General features: G+C 37.0%; 1 protein-coding gene across 1 annotated transcript; it reads left to right on the plus strand.

Moving 5' to 3' along the window:
* The first annotated feature begins 1,300 nt into the window (after positions 1 to 1,300).
* Positions 1,301 to 12,525, plus strand: lonrf1l (LON peptidase N-terminal domain and ring finger 1, like). Its single transcript, XM_048209245.1, has 12 exons — positions 1,301 to 2,046; positions 3,291 to 3,406; positions 4,655 to 4,777; positions 6,076 to 6,276; positions 6,373 to 6,598; positions 6,856 to 6,964; positions 7,418 to 7,532; positions 8,132 to 8,253; positions 8,613 to 8,771; positions 8,857 to 9,019; positions 9,200 to 9,352; positions 10,776 to 12,525. The coding sequence occupies exons 1-12, from the start codon at positions 1,422 to 1,424 to the stop codon at positions 10,932 to 10,934; spliced, it is 2,271 nt and encodes a 756-aa protein (XP_048065202.1). The 5' UTR covers positions 1,301 to 1,421; the 3' UTR covers positions 10,935 to 12,525.
* Positions 12,526 to 12,598: the final 73 nt, after the last annotated feature.

The raw sequence follows: 12,598 nt of genomic DNA on the forward strand, positions 1-12,598 counted from the left end.
TTTTGGCAATATAGTGTATGTAAAACGTTACCTGAGGGATTGATAGATAGATAGAAAGAGAGAGAGAGAAAGTGTAGAGGTAAAGAGACAAAGAAAAGAGAGAGTGTCCCAAGAAAGAGAAGAGCCAGAGCAAAGAAGAGCCCAAGGAAAGGAGGCAGAGAATAAGAGCTAGAGCAACAGTTACCATCTTCTTTTATCCCTTTCTTTACCATGTGACTGAAACCCAAATGTAAGACATTCAAACTGACCAATCAGAAGATTAAAACTTCCCCCACTGTACTAAAATAAATAGTGTGACAATTTGTAGACCCCCGACGTACACTACAGGCCTTGTTCACTATCAACACCTTTGCGCCTTCCAAATGGCCCTTACAGCAAAGCAAACGTCTTTGTTCATTTTGAAATATCTTTTGATATTTTCAATCTTACATTGGTAGTAAATGTTCTGACATTCTTTCAAATATCTTCCTTTGTGTTCAGCAAAGCAAAGACATTCATACAGGTTTGCAATTATTTGAGGGTGATGACAGAATTGTAATTTTTGGGTGAACTATACCTATAAAAGACATTTTATACGCAAAAAAGTATATATATATATATATATATATATATATATATATATATATATATATATATATATATAAGATAATAGATCCTACATTACTGATATTATATCACAAGCTAGAATTTTTATTTTATTATCTATTCATTTATTGAAAAAAGCGTGCACTGAAGCATTCTTCTTTATTTTATAAAGTGGTGAGGACAAAGTCATTTTCCCAGCCTAAAGGACGACTATGATCTATGGGCTACTGATGCTTTGCAAAGGGAAAATTCTATCAGACTTATCTCCTGTGCAAAATGGAATTACGTATGTGCGTCGCTGACCTATATATTACATGACTACTGACATTCCTACAGCCTTAACACCGTTGAGTAACATAGACCCAGACATTCAACCTATATGCAAGACCCCCAGTCAACACAGTTTACAGCTGACACAGGAAATTATTCATCTCCTTTCTCGTAACAATTACACATCAGTGAAAAAACAGAAGCGTTATATCATAACTTCACAATGTGAAGTTTCCTTTTCTTCACTAAGGCGCGCAGCATAAAAGTAAACAACGCATGATAACTGATGACACACTGACATATTTGGATTTAAATCCATGCATTCTTTCATATAAACCCTTTCTCGCCATAGTCCCAAGCGCACGTTACAAAACTCAGAGATTCTTGTTTTGTAATGAGCCTCAGCGGCCAATAGGCGAGCTCGTTGATGGTCACGTGAGGATGTTTTTTACGTAACACTCGGACAAAACGACTGTATGTGGAGGAGCGCGAGTCACTACATTCTCTTGTACTGTGAACTGTAAGAATGCTTTGACATTTATTTATTGTTTTTGTCAAATTAGTGAATGTCACTAGCAAGCATGTCGTTGCGAAGACTAGACCAAGAATATGCTTTGGAGGAAAGGGGACGGTTTTTTATATCATCGGAAACAGAAGGTGACTGGAACGAGGATAGCCATGTCGATCACCGTCAACTTGTTTTATTCAAAGCTGATGCTTTAGCTTCGGAAAATCGTCTTAAAGAGGCTGTCGATATGTTTGCCATGGCTCTCAGATATGGCCCTGTCCGGCCAGACCAGCTGAGCAGTTTAGTTGGATGCGTTCTGCGTAACTTCAAGAAGAAATCAGAGGAGTCGACTGCAAAAAGTGAACCGAACTGGACACAGGATTGTGAATTTGACTGCCCTGGTTGTCATAGTTTCATAGCTGATCCCGTGACGGTGACATGTGGACATACGTATTGTAGAAGATGTTTACAACATAGCACTTTTTCGAAATGTAAACTGTGCAGGGAAGACATTAGGACGCGGCCTGGGGAACCCCGACTGAATGTGATCTTATGTGCACTTTTAGAGAAGTGGTTCCCAGAAGACGTCAAAAGAACTAAATGTATAGGGGAAGCTGAGACCCTACTGAAGAGTAAACAGTACGACAACGCTATTACACTAACGAGTCAGTTATTAGAATCTGGTAAGTACAAATCCTTTATATTTACTAACCTGAACATAATGCCAAGGTTATATATCATTTATTATTTATTAAAAGAGTGCGAGGTAAACAGTTCCACTGACCAACATTTGGATTGACAGCCGTAACTTATGTATTAGCCCCGCCCTCCACGGTCATGTAACTGGCGAGTGCCTGTATTACAAAACGTGTTGGAATGGCGCATGCGCACTCGGCACGCGTTGTGTAAGGCAGGTCGTGACACAAAGTGTTTTGTAATCGGAAGCAAAGTGAGTTTTATAACAACAACTAGAACAGTATGTAATGGTCTCAATGTTCAGCTGTTTATTCAATAGGGAGATGCCTATGGGTTGTCTACTGTCTTGTCCTGTAGCCTAAATATTAAAAATGCTTTTATTAGGCAACAGCTGGAATTACTGAAAGGGCTGCAATGTCATAATAGGGATAAATGTTCATTTATACCTAGTTTATTTTGTCCTAGCTTTTAATAAGGCCTAACGGAAACTGGCATACAATAAAGTTATATATATTATTGTTTGCAAATTATGTAGCTTTAAAGGATAAGGTTGAAAACAACAGAGTAATATAGATAGATAGATGTGTGTGCATACGAATAAATGCATGTTTAATTTTATTAAATATAATTATATATAAACCCCTGATATAAAAAACAAAGTCTTTGTCTCCCTTAATTAATATTTATATATTACTGAGAAGAATTACTGGATTTTTATTTGAATTGTTGAATCATGAAAATCTACTATCATATCATCTTGGTTAAGTGACAGACAGGAAATATCTGATGATGTTGATGTTACATAACGGCTGCATAATGTCACAACTTTCCAGTCATTCTACACAAAAATTGGGACACTTCTTCTCTGATAATCCTTTGTCACACTGTGTTTGCAATACGTATTTTGATAAAAGTGTTGGTTGCATATTTGTAACGTCACTGTACATGTCACAGAGACGGTGTAGTCTAGAGTGCGGCAGTCTCATCTCTTCTGTCATGTCCTCATTTGCCCTTGTGTAAAAAGGCAGCACTGCAGTGTCACATCCTCTCTGCCATTCTTCTTGTGGCATTTCATGGCACTCCTTGATCTACTGATCTTATTTGATCTATGGAATCAGTAGTATTGTGGTTATTGTCATAATGCATGTTTGACAGACTAAAATAAAAATGGTGATTAAAGCTTGGCTTTTGAGATTTGTCATGATCTCTGATTCTTTTCTCTTTCTCTCAGACTCTAGTAATGTGTGGGTGCAGGTGTGCCATGCCGAGGCTCACAGAGGACTGAAGCAGTACCGTCAGGCTTTGGAAAACTGGGAGTCCTGCCTGATTGCTGCCCCTTCCCCAGAGGTACGTCTGTGGATTTTCCTTACATGTACTGCCTGCCACTGCCACAGATGGCTGATTAATTTCAGAGTACATCAGCATGCATTTAAAAATGTTATATTAGCTGGATTGTTGCTTTAAAAACAGGTGCCAAGTTTCTAACTTTACCAAGTATCAATACAGCCATAATTTAAAGGATCAATGCTTTATATTCAAGACTTAAAGGGTTCGTTCACCCAGAAATGAAAATTCTGTGATTAATTACTCGCCCTCATGTCCTTCCAGACCCGTAAGACTTTCGTTCATCTTCAGAACACAAATTAAGATATTTTTGATGACAGCATTCTGTCCCTCCATAGACAGCTACACATCTGACATTTTGATGCTTCAAAAAGTTCATATGAATTGAGGTTTAGTCCAAATTTTCTGAAGAGACATGATCGCTTTATATGATGAACAGATTTAATTTAGGCTTTTATTTACATATAAACATTCATCAATGGACAGATCAGATCTGGTAAACAGAAGCATGTTTGCTTGACATGTGAGAACCAATGTTACGCATCATGTTTGAACTTCCCCAAGAACCAATGAGGTTCATTCTCGCATTTGTTTGAGCTTCTGTTTATGTTTGCTGATCAAGGTTTAAACGTGAATAAAATGATATACACTTATACACATTCTCACATTTCAACAAAGCCTCATCTAGCTATATTACCCAGATAGAGAATGTTACCATGGTGACATATTTAATCTGCCGATTTCACAACAACAATGCTAATTATGTCAGAAAAGGGCCATCCTTATTATTATTTAGCACTTCTGTTGCTGCCCTTTTGTTTTCTTGACAATAAAGGAGTATGAAAATATTTTTCTTTTTCAGTTCTGTTCATTGCTATTCATTTGAAATGTTAATTTCAGCACCGCTGCATCTGACCTATATTTGTTTAATTAGCTCAATTCTACTACAATTACTGTGGTCTTGTGTTAAAACCCCTGTGAGGGGATGTAGTTGTGTTAAATACACGATTAAGGTATACAGGATGTTTGCCAAGCTGACAAGTGAGATAAGGAGAGACAGGCAGGTAGGGATAAGGCAGAGAGATGTGGGTCACTCGAGTGTGTATTTATATTGTTACGAGTCACATAGTGTCTAGCGCCGTTATTAGCATTAACATGACTAGACTCGGTCCCATTCTAGCCAGATTAACCCAAAAACAGCATCTGTACTACTGGAAGCTAAACTCACTCTGATCTGTCTCTCTCTCGCAGGGGTATTTCCGGAAAGCAAAAATTCTCCAAGAGATGGGTCATGTGGATGAATCCCTGCAAGTCTTCCTTCAGTGTTTGGCATTGGATGAAAACTTCCATCAGGCAAAACAAGAGGTGGAAATGGTGAGATGAATTTCTCTGTTTTTATGCGTAGTTGGAGTGATAATAAAATTTGGGATCGATACAAAAATGATATTTTTGGGAAGAAAAATATACATTTTCAAGTGACTAATTAAATAAAAAAGTATAATAGCGCAAACCCCAATTATATAATATATACTAATTATATAATTATACAAATAATTATATTTTATGGTATTTTATTGTATTGTACTGTGTATATATAATATATTATTATATTTCATTATATTTATATTATTATATTTTTTGCTGGTCTGATGGAAGTTACAGAATGGCTAGCAATGCTTACTGTCTAAAATGTTTTGCTACTTTGCTGTGGTTAAGGCCATCTAATATGAGACCATGTTGGTTTATTATCTCAGCAGTGACTCTACATTTTGAATAATCACCTTTTGTTGGCACAGTAGATATGGATATAGCATTGATTCAGATTGATTCACTGGAACTGTTTTATGTTCAAGATACGGTTCTAGTTATTTGTGTCCTGAAAGGTCAACATATTGTAATGTGCTGTGGCCAAACCGATGTTTCATATCAGTGCTGGGCCATAATTAAATTATGTAAGATAATTATTACTGGTGAAGCTTTGTGACTTTCTGCCTAAGCACACAGAAAGACGAGGAAAGTGCACCGTGAGCGTTGCATAATCTGTGTATCTTTCAGTGTGTGTTTACAGAAGGGCTTAAAACACACTCTCTTATGCAATTAAGAGCTTTTTCTTTGGCCTGCATTGGACTGAGACCAAAATTTAAAGGAAAAATCATGATCTCTAAATGACATTTACAAAGATTGCTGTCTTAAATAACAGATCTGAGGCATAAACACTTGCTAGCAGCATATTATTCCTGTGATCATTTTTTTTTTTTCTTTTTCTGAATTTGTTTGCAAGGTGATTTTAAACTCAGATGATTAAACAGAAAGCGAGATTAGTTGTGTACAGCATTCTAAAATGTTTTTGAAACAAAGAAGTCTCTTACGTTATTCAAGGCTGTATTTGTTTGATAAAAAATACAGTAAAAACAGTAATATTGTGAAGTAGTATTATTACAATCTAAAATAACGTTTTTCTATTTTAATATATTAAAACATTTAATTTTATTTCTGTGATGTCAAAGCTGAATTTTCTGTAATGTTCTGAATTTTTTCAGCCAATTGTTCAATTTAATGCATCTTTGCTGAATATAAATATAAATTTCTTGAAAAAACTGATATATATATATATATATATATATGTATATTAAATGCCTTTTTGTTCTAAATTGATCTTTTTTCATCTTCAGATCTTGCATGACCTGTTGGCTCCGGCCTGTGATAATGTCAAGGTTGGATTGAGAGAGACGACCCACAGCACTTCCTTTCACCTGCGCAGTAAAACCCTGGTGTCCGATGGCCAGAATCCCAACCAGCAGACCCAGTTGCAAGCCCAGCACCAGTCAGACACTCAGGCAGCATCTGCCCACCTTCCCTCTAAATCCTCAGAGGTATGCTAGTCTGAATGAACTTTAGAAATAAATCTCTAGTTGACAGTGACATTAGCAGCTCTTAATACTTTAACACCTAATTTTCCATGTCTGCAGAAACCAGGTCGATCTGAAAGTCTGGAGCGCTCCGGCCTGAGCAGAGCTCACTCCCTTCGTGCTCACGGGATAGGGGGAGCTGTAGAGGAGGGGCTTAAAAGAGTTAGCTCCGCCCCCCAGTTGGGTGACCCAGAAAAAGGCGCGCTGCTAAAGAGGAAGCTGTCTGTGTCTGAAGCAGGGCCTGGCATGGCTTATAGCCACGGCAGTAAATATAAAAAGCAAGTAGGTAAGTCGTCTCGCCTGGGAAGTACGTGATGCCAACACAAGGACATACAATTTCAATGACCCCAGTAAATACAAAAAATCTTCCTTAGACTGATTAATCGATCTTTAAAAGATGTCGGCTTTCGAGTTTGCCTTATTTCCACTGGTGCACTGTGATCAGTATGCATTACTATCATCGCTTGAAAATGACTGCAGTTTGAGTGTGTCCTAAATAAAGTGGTGTCCTCATCTGTCCGCTCTTCAACCCCTCTCCTTCAGTGACTGCCAGTGCAGCTACTCCTGTGGTTACTGAGGAAACCAAGTCCTATCAAACCCTGCCAAAAGACCTGCTGGACCCAAATGATTTTGAGTGCTCTCTCTGTATGAGGTGAGGGAAGAGTGTGTTTTTAGAGTCAAATCGGCTAAAAAGAAAAGGAGAAACAGACAAATAATCAGCACACTGTTTCTCCCATATATACTATGTAATAAACACACACACACACACACACACACATATATATATATATATATATATATATATATATATATATATATATATATATATATATATATATATATATATATATATATGACTACAGCTAATTTGGTATTGTGATGACTGTGGTGCTTTCCACTGGTGGTGATTAGACCTGAAAAGAGTGTAAACAGTGTCTTAGAATAGCTTATCTTAAATTATTTAAAGAGTGCACGTTAAGAAGCCAAAGGTTCGTTTTGTGTCAGTGAAAGTGTGCTTGCTTTCACACTGTGTGCACCTCACTGAAATTGAAAGTGTCAGTCACTATTTAATATAGCTCAACATCATCTTCTATCTCTTTTCTAGATTATTTTATCAACCCGTCACGACACCCTGTGGTCACACGTTCTGCAAAAACTGTCTGGAGCGCTGCCTAGACCACAATCCCCAGTGCCCTCTCTGCAAAGAAAGCCTGAAAGAGGTTTGTCTCAAAATCATAGACATAGTGCATTTGTATTCATTCAAGTAATTATAATTCAGGGCTCAACAATAAGGATATATATATATATACATACATACATTAAAAAAAGGTAAATGTTATTATTCATAGAAATTGTATTAATTATTAAAACACAATTTATTTGTAAAAATGTATTTAAATTTTGGCAGCATAGTTTTACAAGTATGAAAATGTATTTACATTATTCATAATAAAATAAATGCAAATTGTTTCAATTTGCTTTTATAGATTTTTGCTAAAAAAATATTACATATTGTCCAAATATTACTGATTTATTTATAATGTTCATTCTCAGTAATGCTTCCAAGACTATAACATGTCTCACACTGACTTTAGGCCATTCGGTCATCCTTATTGTTGTGTACTGACTTTTTTTTTTTAAGTAAACATCTTTTCTTTTTCTTTTTTATTACATTTTATACACTGCTTCATATATTCAATTACATTTTAAATGATCTGGGCGTTATTAATTGCTCCAATTCTTTCTGTATTTCTCTTCTTTCTCATCTTCTCTCTTGCTGTTCTTTTCCTCTTTTTTTTTTTTTTCGTTCTTCATACAGTATCTTGCCTTTAGAAAGTACACAGTCACACAAGTGCTGGATAACATCATTAAGCAGTATCTATCCAAGGAACATTCAGAGAGACTGAAACTGCATGCGGAGGAAACAAAAGAGCTCTCAGAGTAAGTTTGCACAACTGCTTCGTCTGTTGCATTTTGAGTGTTTTGTTTCGAAGCATTACATAATGTGAAGATGCTTTTGCACTGATGCCAGAATTAACATTCATTTATTATGCATAATCTTTTTGTTTGAATCCATCAAGTTGTAAATAAAAAGAGAAAATAATGAAATGAGATGAAGTACTTTTCAATTGTAAAGATTTTAATTCACCAAATTATATCATATCATGATTTGTATTGTTACCATGATGATATAAAAAACTGTTCATTTTCAATCAATAAATGTTTCTCAAGTCTTACACACAGTCTCTGTATATAATCTTCAAATCACACTCATTCTCTCTGTTATTTGTCTTCCCTAGTTTAACAAAGAATGTGCCCATCTTTGTTTGTACCATGGCCTACCCGACTGTGCCTTGCCCCCTTCATGTGTTTGAGCCACGATACCGTCTCATGATCCGACGCTGCATGGAAACCGGGACACGTCAGTTTGGCATGTGCATCAGCGATCCACAGAAAGGGTAAGTGTGTGCTTATATGTGTTCTCATGGGACTGTGAGCATTAAGTCTGGGATTATGTTGCTGATTTTTATATTTTATGTCAAGGTTTGTGGACTTCGGCTGCATGCTTCAAATCCGCAGCGTACATTTCCTCCCAGACGGGCGCTCTGTTGTGGATACAATCGGAGGAAAGAGGTTTCGCGTCCTCTCACGCGGAATGAGAGATGGATACTGTATTGCCAACATCAAGTATCTGGAAGATATGAAAGTATGCACTTCTGATGAATTTTTAGATTACTGTTATGTACAGGAATGCAGGAAAAGACATGTTTTATTTGTAAACTGTATGTCCTTATCCAGTTGACGTTAACTAAAAGTTAAATTAAGCTTGAATTAAAGATATAGAGTCAAAGAAAGATTGAGAATTGATCAATTTTGTGTGTTGTAGGTAAATGACGAGGAAGAATTGGAAAAGCTACAAGTGTTACATGATCAGGTGTACGATCAGGCCCGTAAATGGTTCCAGAATCTGGAGAACCGCTTTCGGAACCAGATCCTGCAGCATTTTGGGGCAATGCCTGAGAGAGAGGCTGACATCCAGGTATTTCCCGCTTGCTTAATCCCTACTACTGAAAGAAGCCCCGCCCCCTTCCTCTCTTTGCCTTACAGCAGGCTGGGCGGGAGGAAGTAGGTCAAAGTGCATTCAGGGTTGCCATTGCATAAGTGCCGTTATATCATAAATGTGTCAGAAAGAACGGAAGTGAATTTGGCAGCTTTCACAAACACATACACACTGTCTGGTAAACATATTATCAAGTTGTTCAGAAGAGGAATGGCATGCTTTGAATAATAATGGCAGGAGGTTGCTGTTGTGTAAGCTTCGTGAACGGAGCCAGTCCTTATATGGTCGATTTTAAGGGCCTGTCCCTTGATTTCTAAATAAAAATGAGATCTTTACAGATGCTCAAGGGACTTTCATCAGCTGGAATTTCTCTTTGACAAAAAAAAGCATGATATTTAAGGGGTTATATCGTGAGTAAAATTTTCCTTGATCTTTTAAAATTAAAAAAAGCTATTTACTATGTACTACAATATTTGATCTAAAAATCATACTAACATAATGAGTGCACCTCAGGAAACATAAAATAATAAAAAATTGCAGTTCATGACCCCTTTAAAACTAAAACAAGCTAGTAAAAATACTTTTCATTAATTTAAATAAAATCGAAATTAAATACAAAATAAATATTACATTAGAAACTTAAACTTAAAACATAACAAAAATTAGAAATACTTAGAATTAACATAAAAAATAAAGCTATATATATATAATATATAGCAAAAATAAAACTTAAACTAAAATTAAACATGAGCTTTACAACTAGATATTCAAGCTAATTCAAAATATTAGTAAAGGGCTAGTTCACCCAAAAATGAAAATTCTGTCATTAATTACTCACCCTCATGTTGTTCCAAACCCGTATGATTTTCGTTCAACTTCAGAACACAAATTAAGATATTTTATGTGACTACAGTGGTTCAATCTTAATTTTATGAAGTGACGAGAATACTTTTATGCTCAAAAATAACCATATTCAACATTTTCTTCCTATACAGTTGAAGTAGTAAACAGTGTAGCACTTCCAGGTTCTACGTCAGAATGCCAACTCATTATTGGCTGGCTCCTGCGTCAGCATCATATGCGTGCATCGTGCTGCTCACATGTATAGCGTCAGCCAATAATGATCTGGCATTCTGACGTAGAACACAGAAGCGCTGCACTGTGTTGACTACGTCAACTGCATTAACTACAATAATAGTATACAAAATTTGATGTAAAAATATAGGAAATGAGCATGTACAACTAGATATCCAGTATCAACTGATACATTTCCAATATCAACAGAAAAGATAAATGTAAAATCTCTAATATCGGATGTTGGACATGACCCTCTTATTGTACTTGTTTTAGCAGCCTGATCTTGAGACACTAAACACACTTTCTTTGCTTCTTTGTATTCCAGGCCACACCTAATGGTCCAGCGTGCTGTTGGTGGCTGCTAGCTGTTCTTCCTGTTGATCCACGTTACCAGCTGTCTGTCCTCTCTATGACAACACTAAAAGAACGACTAGTCAAGATCCAACACATCCTCACCTACCTGCAGAACCTCCCCAGAGACTAGAGCTTCCACACAAACGCTCACAGAACTCCTTGTCCCTCTGCTGGCCAACATGCTAACACTCTATGGTGCTGACTGAAGAAGAACTAATGAGATTCCGAGGAGAATCCACTGAAAACCGAGCACAGATTTCCATCTGTGGGGTTAGATGTAATTCATGCAGAGTTATAAGAACAAAATGTTTTTTGTTTTCATACCGATCTGTTCATCACCATCAGTTTTCTTTGTGTTCAGGATGAGAGTTAGATGACATCCGTTCCTGTAGTATTTATTGTTCAGCAGCTTATCCGAAATTCTTTTTCCGTCAGATGCCCGTAGCCTCCATACAGAGCTTTGAGGGCAGAAATGTTGCTGGAGAGCATTCCAACATTTTCAACATGATCATGCTGTGTGTTGAAGTGGACAGAAAGCATCTACAAAAAGGTGAATTTTTGGGCACCAAGATAGAAGGCCATTTTGAATCACTTAAAACCCCTGCTGACCTAAGCTGGTCAGGCTGGCTTTAGCTGGTCTCCCAGCCTGGTTTTAGAGGGGTTTTGGTTAGCTAGGAGACTGGGAGGCTGGGAGACCATCTTAAACCAGCTGAACAACAGCTAACCCAGGCTAGGAGACCAGCTACTTCCAGCTTAAACCAGCTAAGATCAGCCAACCAGCTTAGGCTGGTTTTAGCTGGATTTTTCAGCAGGGTCTGGAGAAACGAAAGCAGAAATATTGCTTCTGAGCATCCAGCCGAGCTTTCTGTCTTGACCTGTTAAGCACGCACAAGAGGTTGTTGTCGCACAACAGAAGAGTTGCCTAAGACAGAGAAAACTCTGAAAATGCACTTGTATTCATTTGTGTTACTTTTGCAGTACTGGGCGTTAATGAAGCTTGCACGGTCCCGTCCTGTCTCAAACTTTCCGCTCATATATGGGCACGATACTGTTTAGCATAGGTTTATTTCATGCTGAGGAAATAATTAGGACTTCCAAATGTCTCAGTAGTTTAGTTTCAGACGTATCATTAATTTTTACTGTGGGTTTGCTTTCAAAACAGCAAAAACAACACGTCACCATATTGCAGGAGTCTCTCTTGGGTACAAGCTGCACTCTGTCAAATTCTTTAAAGATCATTTTTGAGAATGAGATTGGGATATTGATGTATTTTATTACAAATCGCAAAGGGAAACTTGCAATATTTTGACTGATGAAAAACTAAACAAATCGTTAGCTGCAACCAGCACCATACTGAAAAGAGATCCAGCAAGCATTCTGCATATTGACAGTCATGAATGCTGACTCATTAGCTCATACCTGTGTGGTGCTTGTTGTGTGCAGACTAAACTAACTTTTGCCTTATAATACCTTGTCGCATTCTGCTACTATGGTAAAATGCATCGGCTTGGGTTTTTGCACTCTTGTTGCCGGAGAAATAATTCTGTGGTTTAATTTACTTCATCTGCCTCTTGGCCAAAATCCTTTCAGTGTATAGAATATGTTAAATAATGGCTGTTGTATGTAAATCATGTTTTGAAAAAGATTTTTTTTTTTTTACAGCTATGCTCAAATATTTAAGTTGTCAATTTTCAAATAAAATGCACATCTTTTTCATTGTATATGTGTTAGTTTATTTACATCATCCATCCATCCATCCATCCATCCATTTTACAAAATGCTTGTCCTATAAAG

Source organism: Megalobrama amblycephala, linkage group LG12 (genome assembly GCF_018812025.1).
Source record: "Megalobrama amblycephala isolate DHTTF-2021 linkage group LG12, ASM1881202v1, whole genome shotgun sequence".
Lineage (NCBI taxonomy): Eukaryota > Metazoa > Chordata > Actinopteri > Cypriniformes > Xenocyprididae > Megalobrama > Megalobrama amblycephala.

What these genes read in the sequence shown, in the direction of transcription:
- lonrf1l (XM_048209245.1), top strand. Translation starts at nt 1,422, where the DNA reads ATGTCACTAGCAAGCATGTCGTTGCGAAGACTAGACCAAGAATATGCT. An exon ending in CAAAACAAGAGGTGGAAATG is followed by an intron (nt 4,778 to 6,075) that starts GTGAGATGAATT and finishes TTTCATCTTCAG; the next exon opens with ATCTTGCATGACCTGTTGGC. An exon ending in ATCAGCGATCCACAGAAAGG is followed by an intron (nt 8,772 to 8,856) that starts GTAAGTGTGTGC and finishes TTTTATGTCAAG; the next exon opens with GTTTGTGGACTTCGGCTGCA.